This window comes from Heteronotia binoei, chromosome 18, assembly GCF_032191835.1.
Source record: "Heteronotia binoei isolate CCM8104 ecotype False Entrance Well chromosome 18, APGP_CSIRO_Hbin_v1, whole genome shotgun sequence".
NCBI lineage: Eukaryota > Metazoa > Chordata > Lepidosauria > Squamata > Gekkonidae > Heteronotia > Heteronotia binoei.
The window spans coordinates 20,958,950-20,972,098 of record NC_083240.1 but is presented as its reverse complement, the minus strand read 5'-3'; the positions used below and the strand labels follow the sequence as shown (position 1 = coordinate 20,972,098).

General features: G+C 47.3%; 1 protein-coding gene across 6 annotated transcripts in view; it reads right to left on the bottom strand.

The window, feature by feature from the left end:
- KCNAB2 (potassium voltage-gated channel subfamily A regulatory beta subunit 2) overlaps positions 1–13,149 on the bottom strand; it is a 129,851-nt gene that overhangs the window by 4,791 nt on the left and 111,911 nt on the right. For all 6 annotated transcript variants that reach the window (XM_060258801.1, XM_060258802.1, XM_060258799.1 and 3 more), the window contains 4 exons: positions 12,419–12,463; positions 11,607–11,650; positions 10,142–10,228; positions 1,152–1,237 (listed from right to left, as the gene is read on the bottom strand). In XM_060258801.1, the coding sequence (XP_060114784.1) occupies positions 1,152–1,237; positions 10,142–10,228; positions 11,607–11,650; positions 12,419–12,463 (262 nt within the window). The remainder of the gene's footprint in view (positions 1–1,151; positions 1,238–10,141; positions 10,229–11,606; positions 11,651–12,418; positions 12,464–13,149) is intronic.

Genomic DNA, 13,149 nt, shown 5'->3' with positions numbered 1-13,149 from the left:
AAGAAAATGGTGAGGTTTAATCTGTTCTTCTGTCAAATGCACAAATACTTTCTCCTCCTTTTATTTGTGTATGCTGATATCACAAATAACAGTTCATTCAGTAACCACATAGCCTGATTTGACTGTATAAGCTGCTTCCCTGAAGGTCAAAGGTGAAGTTTCGGACAGATAGATGCAGTCTTGATATGTCCACTTACCTTAGATTAGGGGTGGCCAAAGTTGCTTAATGTAAGAGCCACAAGGAATAAACATCAGGTGTTTTGAGAGTAACAAGGAAGGAAGGAAGGAAGGAAGGAAGGAAGGAAGGAAGGAAGGAAGGAAGGAAGGAAGGAAGGAAAATAGATGGAGGGAAGGGAGGGAGAGGTGGAAAGAAAGCAAGCTTAACTTTAAATGCATTCTCCAAGCTGTCGGCTGACTGGGCTGGGAGAAGTGATTTAAAGAGAGAAATGCCTTCTCCAAGCTGGCCAATAGGGCAGTTGGGGGCTTTAAGAGCTGCACAATGAAAGAGCCCAGTTTGGCCACCCCTGCCTTAGGTCACGGCACCTATATGTCTGGGAGGACTCCAACCTTGTGGGGTCCCAAGGCAGTTTCCCCCTTTTGCCCCCCTTTCTGTGCACTCTAAGCTGCTGTTCTCAGAATGAGACTAGCTGGCACAAGACTCAAAAGCTATTTTCTCATCCCTCGGACCCTGGCAGCTCACCTGTCACCCCTCCCCCCCCCACAAGTAAGCAAAAATACATCTGCAAGCACCACGTGGGGATTGGCCACTGTTGTCTGCTTGCAGTGCTAAGAACTGTTCGCCTCCAGCCCCCTTGACCAGAGAGGTGAAAAGAGAGCAGTGGCGGCTTTGGCAAGTGCCTGGGCACAGCATTTACAGCTAGTAACGCTTCATCCCAAAAGCCTGTGCGTGCACGACAGACGAGGCAGGAAGTCTCACCCGCAGCCTGTGCCTCGCTGAACCCAGGAATTTTTTGGTAGAAAAATTCATTTGTATATTAGGCGCACACCCCCAGATGCCGCCATTGTTTTGAACAGGGCTTTTTGGGGGAGAAAAAAGCCCAGCAGGAACTCATTTGCATATTAGGCCACACCCCCTGACACAAAGTCAGCTGGAACTGCGCTCCTGCTCAAAAAAAAAGCCCTGGCCATACCATAATCTCCATCGAGCTCCAGCGTGACGTCCCCCAGTACATGGCCATTCCCTGGTTGATGACGTGGGTCATAGCTCGTACAGTCTCTGTTAAAAATGAACGAGAGGGAGAGAGAGATAAAGAGGAGAGGCATTAGAACTGAGAGCAACCAGCAGGACTGTCCTGTTGAATCAAGGCCACAACACCAAAAAGGGAAAGCAGGACCGGGGGGAAGGGGGGGCTTTCACTACTCAGACATCTTGCAAGCAGCATCAATGGAGGCCTTGCAAAAGGTTGGAGGAGGGAGCTCGGAACAGCAACTGGTGCAACAGAGAAACCGGGCTCTATTCCCCCCCTCCCCAGGACAGCGGTTTATTTCTCACAGGTGGACAATTCCCCCTTTCCAAAATGGCGAGAGGAAAAGAAACTTGCAAACCAACGAAAGAAACAAAAGAGAGAAGGGTGAAAGACTTCATGGCTGGATGGCAGATGAGGAGACGCTGTGGGAGAGAGAGAAAGCTTGTAAAGGGAGGAGGGGCGGCTACTTGGCTAGGCCAGACCGGCGGCCATGTTGAAGGGGCACACTGGCCCAGGAAAATACACACAGGGGTGCATGAGAGGGAACGTGATGTGCTCTTCATCAGCCCAACTGGGACAACCTAGACTTGCCTCTCTAGTTCTGCCTTTGACCCTTGTTCCCTATCAGTCACTGTTTCAATCTTGTTCCTTGTGGCAATCATAATCTCCCCTGATGGTATTCTATAGGTCGACTGCATGCTGTGTGGAGGGGAAAAACGGGCTTCCTTCTTGCATCTCCTAAGAACATAAGAAGAGCCTTGCTGGATCAGACCAAGTGTTCATCTATGATTCCAACAGTAGCTAGTCAGGTGCCCATCACAGAGAATGGAGGCAACTGCCCTTTCCTCGTCTTTCCGGGCATTCCAGAGCCTGAATACTGCTAAACAGGGCATCCACGTTCAGGGCATCTGCTTGACTAGAAGGTATATAATCCATAACTCTAATAGTCCAAGCATAACTCTAATCTCTTCTTCTTGATTCTGAGGTAGACATTGCAGGTTCTGAGGACGCTTGACTCAAAAAGGTTGCCTGCCTCTGTTCTTGGTATCCCTCCCGCCCCTGAACACTGAAGCCAGAGTTCCAAACGCCACTTGCAAAGAGCCAGTTCACTGTGGTGGCTAATTTGTGAACTCTAATTTGAGAAAACCCCTTTGTTTCTCCATTCCTCCATGTGCAGCCAGCTGGGTGACCTTGGGTCAATCATGGTTCTCTTGGAACTGTTCTCTCAAGAGCAAGTCTCGAAAGAGCTCTCTCAGCCCCACCTACCTCACAGGGTGTCTGCTGTGGAGAGAGGAAGGGAAAGGAGATTATAAAATGCTCTGAGATAAAGGGCAGAGGATAACTCCAAAATCTCTTCTTCTATCTTTGGCAATCAAGTTTTGCCTTCAAGTGAAAGGGTTGAAATGCTTGTGTAAATAGGGAAGGGGATGGCTTCCCTTTTTTTCCTTTGACAATTACAAACCAATTGATTTAACCATCAACCAGTTAAAGAATGTTAGCAGATTAACTGCCTATCTTTCACCAATTGTATTTAAAGAGAAATATAATTTTGAAATGCCAACAGGCCCCCTCCCCCATTTTTGCTTCTGTTAACTATTAGGATAACTTGGAGCTGATCTTGTTGCAATTCTGATTTTTATCACTTTTTGGTGAATGTGATATGATAATTTAGATAGTTATTGACAGAAGCCAGCTTGGAGCATGTATGCTTACTGTGGAGGGATATAAAAGTTCAAATATATTGAGTTTCACATTTCCTTGTTCAGATAGCGAAGGGAGTGTGTGTAAGGGGATATATAAGCAGAAATTGTGTTGCCTGTAAGTTCTCATTCCCTGTTGCTGCAACAGCCCTGGAAGCAAAACTAAGCAAGTGATACATCTAGTCCTTGATCTCCAACATTAAAAGCTGGTTTCCCCCACTAAAATTGGCCCCTCCTGCCACCAGTCAATGAAGGTTTTTTAGCTGATTAATGTACCAGTTAAAATTTGGAGCCTTCATCATTATGTGGTAAGTAGGAGGGTGCATTCGCAGTACACTAAATAATGCATTTTGCAGCTGGATTTTTACTAAGAATAGCAAAAATCCAGTTGCAAAATGCTTTATGGTGCAGTGTGAACATACCTGGAGAGTCATTTACCTGGGCTCACCGAGGGCTGACTCCATGCTTTAGGGGCTCTTTGGGTGCAGTGTCCTTGGTGAGCCCTCCCTCCCTGCCCCAGAAGGAGCAGAAGATGCAAACCAAGAATCCCTCCTGCCATTTTTCACCTTCTTGGATGCACTATGTGATCCATGCGATAAGTGGGCAAACCTTTTGCCAGCTCAAGTAAGTGAGCCTGGGCTCACAGCTAGAAGCCGAAAGGGGGAGAGACTTAAATCAGAACCCTGAAATGGATACCATGAAGGCCAGGAAGAACAGAAAGAGAAATTAGGGAGAGGGGCTGGCCACAAGACTCTAGCAGCAGCATATGAAAAGAGGAGCTGTATCTTCTGCCTTTCCATTAAGATTCTCCCTGAAAGGCCCATCAGTCCACCTGAGGCAGAGATTGCAGTCTCCTGAAAATCTCAAGTTTCATTAAAAAAAAAAAAAGTTTCTAGCCCCGATGACCATGGTATTGAAATCTCAGAAGCTGGAGAGCTGGCAGTGGAGAGGCTTCAGAAGATAAGGGTTATGTCCTTTTAGTTCTCACTAGGCCCTGTGCTGCTGGAATGGGGAATGGCAAAGATGTCCTTCAGCACACCTGCCAGATTTGAAAGGTGACTGTTCCATAGCTTGAAGACTGGCTCGCTTGCTTGAGCCATCTGACAAAAGGACACTCATGTTTCCAGAGAACACTCTTAATCTGGGTGTGTCCAGTCACTGTCCCTTGATGTTTAAGGAGGCCCAGGCCCAGTGAAGGTTTCTCACTCACAAAATCCTGCAGGTGACCCCAGCTGGGCAAACCACAGCAGGCAGCTAATGTACATCACTCCACTGTTTGTAGGGCACTCTGTGGAAGAGTGAAGCCAGCAAGCAAAAACCTCTCCCAGACAGCATTTGGCCGTCTGCTGCTAGTACGGCTGGGAGCCAGAAGAGGCAATTCCCTCCTCTCCAATATGAAACTTCACAGAGAACTTCATGGTGGACACATGAGAGAGGGTATTTTTAGTGGCAGCCCCATAACTATGGAACACCCTCTTCAAGGGGGTGCAATTGCCCCCCCTCGATCTTTAGGAGACACTTGAGGACTGTTTTGTTTAGGCTGGATTTAATTCAAGCAGTCCTAAACTGTGATTTTAAATGTTGGTTTTCTGTTGTTGTTTTTTAAAACTAATATTGTAAGCTGCCTTGAGCGCCATAGTTAGAAAGGCAGCTAATAAACATTTTAATAAATAAGCATCCTTTGAAATGACATTTTTAACTCTTTCTTGCGGTACGGTTTCTTAGAAACCACTTTGAAATTCAGTTGTTTGGGCTGAAGTGTGCAATACACTGTCATATATACATCTGCCTTAAAAATAACACGCATCCCTTTTGTTTGAAACAGAGCCCATCTAAAGACCAGCAATGTTTAAAGACAGGGCTGGGTGTATTCTGCCACTGTATCGCTTAAGCGCAAAATCTGGGACTGGATACAGAATTCAGCGGTCTAAAAACACTCCCCTCCCACAAAGATTTTTATTAAAAGCCCAAGTTCCTAGCCCTCAATATTGGAATGGTATGCTTGAAAGTGTCTGAGGAAGTAGCTAAGAAAAGCTCATGCTGACACTAAGTAATCTTTATGGGGTCATAGGATGCTTTCAGAGCCCCCATTCTTTGTGCCTTGTTTTGCTCCCCCCCCTTTAATTCTCTTAAAAGTACCCCACTATGAGGGTTCTGAAACATGCAGGTAAAAACAATACAAAACAAAAAAACCACCCCAAAAAACACTTCCTGGAATTTCTTCAAGCCAAGACAAAAAAACTTCATGCCGAAAAGCAGAGCAGAAATTTAACAGACTCATATCCCATGCACTGATCTGTCCTTGAAACCAGCTTGGGCTCTTTGAGATCTCTCTGAAGCAGTCATTCGAATGCCATGTGCCAAAGTCACGTGTGCTCCAAAGTGCAAACCCACAGAGGAGGCTGCTGTTGTGCCTCTGTCTGAGTAACTGATCTAGAAAATGACTTCCAAGCAGCCTCTTCTTGGGGGAGGGGGGGAATCACTTAAATCCCTAGCTCAGTTCCACTTTAAAGGTTCTTGGATAACAAGGGCTTGGAAACACTTTTCTTGGATGGAAATCCCGGACAGCTGCTGCCAGTACTGGGTTGGATGGATGAAGGGTCTGATTCAGTATACAGCAGCTTTGTATGTTCAGGAGGGAGCAGGCAGGCTTGTTGTGGGAACAACGGAATGTGTCAATCACACCTAACGCAGAGATGCAGAGGACTCACCTGCCCTCAGAGGAGTCTCTGTGCGACTAACTGCTCTGGACTTGCCTATTTCAGGTCTGGAGGCATGTCCCAGGACAGTGACTCATTCAGGTGGCCTAGAAATGGCTGTGGCAAAAAGGCACCTGCTATTTCCTGCAGCCATTCTTTGTGCTCCTAAGTCATGGGTTGGAGACTCCTGGATGCATCCCAGAAATCATCGCCTTTTCCAAAATGACAAGGCATGCTGCGAAGAAGGAGGGGGCGGGGAGCAAGGCAATCAACCCCTCCCCCCAACAACCAAGGCCCCGGCGCCAAATGTCAAAGGAAGGCCAAAGAGCACCAAGGACATACGTATGGGTGAGACATGCAGTTGAGACAGAAAGAAAGAAAGAAAAAAAATATGACATGGAATGAATTGGAAAGGAAGGGACGGAAGGAACAAATGTTCGCTTTGCTTTTGTTTTCAACTTTACTTGCAAGATGTTACTAAAAGGCAAACGGTTTTTTTTTTCTTTTTTCTTTCTTTTGCTTCCTTCGGGCATTTTATGGTGAATTTTTGCTGACCAAGTAAAGGGAAATATTGCCAATAACCATGATCAATCATCGTAATAGTCAGAAAGCAAAATGCATGGATTCTGTTCCATAAAATGCCGCTCGGACACAGGTAATCAAGATGGGGGGGTTACGGTGTACCTTCTATGATGAATGTTCGCGACTTGGAAGAGCTAAAAGGGTTCCCTGGTGATAAAAGAAAGATTTAAGAGAGACCAGAGTTTACAGCTGCCGACTGATTGGGAGGCATGGTACAACATGAGAGATCCGAGTGGGAAGCTAGGCTGTCTTCTCTCCCAAGCCCTTGCCTTGCCAAAGGGAAAAGGCTGCTCAGTTGTCAGACTCTGAAATGCTGTAAGGCTCCAGCTGCTACATTGTCCATCCCAACCGGGAAAGGCCACTGCTCCTGCTTCCCCACCCCTGCATTCCAGATCCCAAGTGAATAATTACTGTTCAGAAACAGGTCTCCCGTCCCAGGTGCTCTCTTGCAAGGGACTGCCATGAGAGACAAGTGGGCTCATGAACTTGATAGGTTTTCCTGGAAACTAAAAAAAGGCATGCACGGAATAGTTTGACCTGATACTTTTGCTGCGGGTGGTACGGGGGGAGAAGGGGCTTTTGCTCAGGGGTCGAGCACAAACTTTGTACACAGAAGCTCTCAGATTCAAACAACCCCCCTCCCATTTCAGAGATTTAAAAGTAGCGGGATTCCTAACACATCTAAGAGCAGTTACTTGATGCCACTTGGAGAACCTCACCAGCTGCTGAAATCTGAAATGGTACATTAAGCCAACGGTCCCTTTGTCCATCCTCTTCCTCCCACAGTCATGGCTGGGTGAAGGACTCCAATTGTGACCTGTTCCAGACAAGGTGTTTGTGTGTGTGCGCAAGAGAATAGTGGGGAGAGGCAGGGCAAGAAGTACAAAGGCTGCAGGCCTACTCAGAGCAGTTGAAGAGACAGCCACATCCTCTCCAACCGAAGGCTGGGATGTTAAGATGACCCAGGTGACAGCAGTGCCAGAAGCCATGCGCAGAGCCTAGGCTTAGATCCAGGTTGTGCTGGCAACAACAACAAACCAGGTCTTCCTCATCATCTCTTTCTGCTGAGGCCCTGCTTGGACATGGGGGGCATTGGGATGGGAAGGAGCAATGAGGCACCTATAGAGGGCATCAGTGGTATCCAGGGCTTTTTTTTTTGTAGCAGAAACTCCTTTGTATAGTAGGCCACACACCCCTGATGTAGCCAATCCTCCAAGAGCTTACAGGGCTCTTCATACAGGGCCTACTGTAAGCTCCGGGAGGATTGGCTAGATCAGGGGTGTGTGGCCTAATATGCAAAGGAGTTCCTGCTACTGAAAAAGCCCTGGTGGTACCCACTGGGTATGAGCCAGATGCCTCTGGCAATGCTGCCATTATTGCAAGATTGCTTCTGGTTCCCAGTGGCTCTCCAGAAACTTCCACAGTAAATTAAAGAGCCAATCCTCCCCTGAAAGCAAAGGTAGGGGGAGAATTAAGGAGAACAGAGTGGATGTGAGAGGCCACAAGGGGTCAGTAAGAAACTGCTTAATCCCCCCTCCCCCACAAGGCCCTGGGAACCAGAAACATCATAAGGCATCTTGCAGTACATCAGACAGTTTTCCAAAGTCTTGGATGACAGTATTTTAAATATTGCTCTGGGGGAGAAAAATCTTTATTCTTCAATCTCAGAAAATTGAAGTTACACAGGGATGCAGCTGTTCCAGTTTTTCCAATTTCTTTTCAATAAACTAGGTGCAATTTTTACATTAAACTATGTGTAAAAAAAATGGACTCCCACCCCCATGTTTCTGACCTTTATTCCCCCCTTTGACATTCACAATTAGACATTTCCTCCTAGTATGGGCAAACCCAGCTCAGGGAGATGCAGCCAGGGATGAGGAGGAAAGAATTAACGTGTCCTTCCCTCTCTACACTCTGTTCTCCAGCATGATCGTGGAATCCGCATTTGCAAAAGGAAACAAATCTTTTAAAAATAAACAGGGAAGCTACTGTGTCCTTTGGGCTCTAATCAGGTGGCCCTTTCACAACCCCCTGGGCTAGCCTACCTACCTCATTGGGTGGCATTGAGGCTCCCTTATCGTGAACATACTGTATACGCTGGCTACCTCAACAGACATGGTACCCCAAGTGGCACTTTTAAACAGCAACAAAAATATCTGATGAAGGGAAAAGACACATCAAATCTTGACCTTGAGATCTGTACACTCATGGGCTTCAAAGCTAAACATAAACACACACATACACACAAGAAATACAACAGAAGAGAAATAAAATTTGGAGGTGGCAAGGGATCAGTGCTTCTGTTCCTGAGTAAGGAAAGGAGGAGAAACAGAGAGGATGTTGGGTGGGAGAGGGAGGAGAATGAAGGGAAGAGATTCCGACTCAGCATCTGCCTGGGGACTGCAGAAGGAGGCATGCGCACCTCCACCAACAGCAGAACCATCTGGGACTCAAGTCTGTGGGCTTGCTGAGACCCCCTCAGCTCTCCTTAGGTGGGTGAAGGATCTGGTCCAGGCTTCTTTGCTAATCAAATTAATCTGCTACTCCCCTGATTGTACTGGAGGGAGTAGGGCTGGTCCCCAAAGGATGTCTCAGTTCCATACAGCTAGGACCTGGGGGATATCAGTGAAACTCACTGGATGACCTCGGGGCAGTCACAGTGTCTGAACCCAACCTACCTCGCAGGGTCCTGTAAAGATAAAATGGGGAAGGGAGAACCACACACACTGCCCTGAGCCCCCCAGAGGAGTGGGAAGATGGATCTAGGCAGAGGAAAGGGAAAGGGGTTGCTGCTGGGAGTGCAAGGGTGGTGTGCAAGGCCCATTTGAGTTCTAACTTTTGTCATTATCCAAATGTGAGGGGGAAAAGCTGAAAAATTTAAGACCGGTGTAGCTTCCTGTAGAGGAGGCTGTCACCTGTCTCTGCATGAGTCACTGCTCTGGCCTTGCCTCCTTCAAGTCTGCCTCTGCAGGGAACAGTTAATCCTGCCACGAGTCTGCACTGGGTATGATTGGATCATTCAGTCACTAGAGACGAGGAGGCACCAAACAATTTTCCACCCTCAGAAGAGGTTGCTTGTTGTGCCCCTGAACAAAACAGGGTTCATGGATCATCTCCTTCCGATCCAGAAACCATGTTCAGATCAGTGACTCAAACAGACACACATACAAGGTGGGCCTGTGTATTACATTGGGGCATAATATTGAAGGAAAGGAAAGGTCCCCTGTGCAAGCACCAGTCATTTCCGACTCTGGGGTAACGTTGCTTTCACAATGGGCGTTTTCGCACTGACCTTCAAGTGGCGTGACGACCCTCTTCACACTGGAGGATCTGCGCGGATTTCGCACAAGAAGCGCCGGCGCACCCAAAAGAGCCGGCGACTTCCGTCGCGAAACCCGCTCAAACGGAAACCGCCAAGAAGCAGGAAAACGTTTGAGCGGGTTTCGCGACGGAAGTCGCCGGCTCTTTTGGGTGCGCCGGCGCTTCTTGTGCGAAATCCGTGCAGATCCTCCGGTGTGAAGAGGGTCGTCGCGCCACTTGAAGGTCAGTGCGAAAATGCCCAATGTTTTCACGGCAGACTTTTTACAGGGTGGTTTGCCATTGCCTTCCCCAGTCATCTACACTTTCTCCCCAGCAAGCTGGGTACTCATTTTACCAACCTCAGAAGGATGGAAGGCTGAGTCAACCTGGAGCCGGCTATCTGAAAACCCAGCTTCTGCTGGGGATCGAACTCAGGTTGTGAGCAGAGCTTAGGACTGCAGTACTGCAGCTTTAAGACTCTGCGCCACGGGGCTCTTATAATATTGAAACATTTTAACATGGCTGACACCTTGGTTCTGGCAACTATCGAGCATACTTCTTGCCTGCTTTGCCACAGTCCCACCCTGTAGAGCCCCAGGGTGAAGCAATGGGAGCAACAAGAAAGGCAGTAAAAACTGGAAGTCAGACTTACCTTCCATAGGTGTATTGGGGTCTGGCCGATTGGCAAAAACTACGTCCACATACTCAAGCTGCAGCCGTTCTAATGAAGCCTTCAAACCTGGGGGAGCAGGGAAAGGGGACAGACAACAAAACATCAGACCAATGCTCCCTCTAAGCTGTGGAGTCTTGTGAGCAAAAATTCTACTTCGTGAGCTGCTAGCATTAAAGCTGTGAACTACTGAATAAATTAATTTGTTCTGGGGCCATTTTTCCTGAGGTAAGAAAAAAATATGTGAGCTGGAGGCTAAAAAACTATGAGCTAGCTCACACTAACTCAGTTTAGAGGGATCACTGCATCAGACACAACCTGATCACCACATGTCCCTGTTGCTTGAAAGGGCTGCCCTGATTCTAATAATCATCTGCCTCTTTCCCTCCTCCTCTCTAATATCCTTCATTGGTTACAGACCCAGTGCTAGCTCTAGGATATGGGGGACCCTTTAGGGTGAGCTCCTTAAAGAGTTGGGCATGCACACCCAGAATCTCCACTAGTACAGAGAGAGAGAGAGAGAGAGAAAGAGAACCTATTTCACTAATGATTGCTCTTCCTCTAAGGATTGGCCCAGGCCAGCCTGATCTTGTCAGTATTTGGATGGAAACCCACCAAGGAAGTCCAAGGTTTCCATGCAGAGTAAAGTCATGGCAAACCATCTGTTTGCCTCTCGCCTTAAAAACCCTATGGGGTTGCTAGAAGTCAGATGCAGCTTACCTCCCCCCTCTCCCAGCTATGGTTGGGCTACAGAACCTTTCAGATCACTTCTATGCCACTTCAGAACCCTTCAGATCACTTGTATGCCACTTTCATGGCTGTGCCTTTGAAAGTGATACAAAGGAACAGCTGCTTTGTGAGTGAGCTGAGAATTCTTTGGTTGCAACCTCACATGGAAACAGGGCTTTTTTTTGTAGAAAAAGCCCAGCAGGAACTCATTTGCATATTAGGCCACACCCCCTGGCATCACCATTGTTTCACACAGGACTTTTTTTTTTTAGAAAAAGCCCAGCAGGAACTGATTTGCATAGTAAAGTCACACCCTCTGATGCCAAGCCAGCCAGAACTGCATTCCTGTGTGTTCCTGCTCAAAAAAAGGCCCTGCATGGAACTACAGCTCCCAGGTATTCCGGGATACAGATACTCCTCCGAATGGGTGAAGCAGTCATGTCCTCACAGTGCTAGACAACCTCCCCCCTACCCCAGAGCAAATAGAAATGTTCTGCAGGACAGGCATGGGATTAGAGATTGAAATAAAAAGTCAATTTGGATTTAAATAGCCTCCTTCCCATTTGGCTGAATGGTCTCAGTTCTGGCCTTCACCTACAGAGGCACGGTGAGAAAAAGGGAAAAACTGGCAATTGGCCCAAGGCTTGAAGTCCCTTTATGGTTGCCTCAGAAGACAAGGGCCCACAGCATTTTGGTCCTGACTGGTGCAGCACCTTACCTTCTATAATGTGCTTTCTTGAAAGTCCTCTCTCTGTCTCGGCTCTAGAAAAAGGATAGATCCAGACCCGAAGGGCAATTAGAAGACATAACGTACTCATTAATACAGAAATACAGGGAGGAATGGAGACCAAGCCCTGTGGGGAAAGGCTGAGGGACTTGGGAATGTTCATTCTGGAGAAGAGGAGGTTGAGGGGGGACATGATTGCTCTCTTGAAGTCTTTGAAGGGCTGTCACTTAGAGGAGAGCAGGGAGCTGTTTCTGTTGGCAGCAGAGGAAACAACTTGCAATGATGGGTTCAGATTAAGGGGAGGAAGGTACCGGCTGGATATTAGGAAAAACTTTTTGACAGAAAGAGTTGTTCAACAGGGGAATCAACTGCATAGGGAGGTGGTGAGCTCCCCCTCATTGGCAGTCTTTAAGAAGCGGCTGGACAAACACTTATCAAGGATGCGCTAGGTTGATCCTGCATTATACAGGGTATTGGACTAAATGGCCTGTCTGGCCACTTTCAACTCTGTGATTCTATGAATGCATAGAAAGAGAGACCCTGGAGTTCAGGGCTACCTAAAGCTACAGCCCCCTCCCCCCCCAATCCAGAAAATTTCTCTAAAAAAAATCTCTAAACACAAACTTATGCATGCTGTCTATCAGAGCACTCCAGATATGCTCAGAGGCTCTTTCTTCCCTCCAGTTAGTCATATGCAATGGAAGGGAAATCCCTAACCGCTGGAACTGAGTTCTGAAACTGATACATGGCTGGTGTTCTTGAATCTAATGGTGCATGGCTTAGTTGTTGAAATCATGACATACTTTCCTCCCCAGAAGATTTTGGTTGTTATCACCAGGCTGGAACGTCTGCAAGGAGACAGAAAGAAAGGGCAGGGGTGGAAAAGTCACAAGTTAATGATGGATAGAAGAAAATCTCTTTGGGGCATTTCGCCCCGTCTAACAATTACATCTCTATATGACAGGGGGAGAAAAAAACCCAAGAAAGGGGGAATAGATATGACACCTTTGGCAAATTATCTGCTGAAATTTGTTAAGGATTCAGATGATGACAATTGACAAGAAGAAGGAACAACACAGTACCTAGACACCCACCATCCCACTAGGCCAAGTCAGTTTCCTCCATGGTGGTCCATGCCCCCTCCTGCTTATGGCTACCATTGCTTCTTGCCCTCTCTGCTTAAAATTCACCCAAAGTGCCAAGTCCACTCTCTGCACAAGTGTACTCCATCCTGTGCATCCTCTTCCCAAAGAGAGGCATTCCTTGAAGACCAGCAGGTGGGGTGACATTTTCTGAACCAAACAATTTCCAGATAGGTGTCAGAAACTGCTGCATCCTGACCATGTCAGGGTGGCATAGCCTGAAAGTTCTGAAGGCAGGCATGAGCAAGAAGAGCAAAGTTCTAGTTGCAGTTGGTTTAACTACACCATAGTATAAGACTACACTGTGCACCTGGAATACCATAAGGCAGGCAGCACGAGCAGCAGTCAGTGTGCTTGCCATTAACTGGTCTATTTATCCTCATCCAGTTATC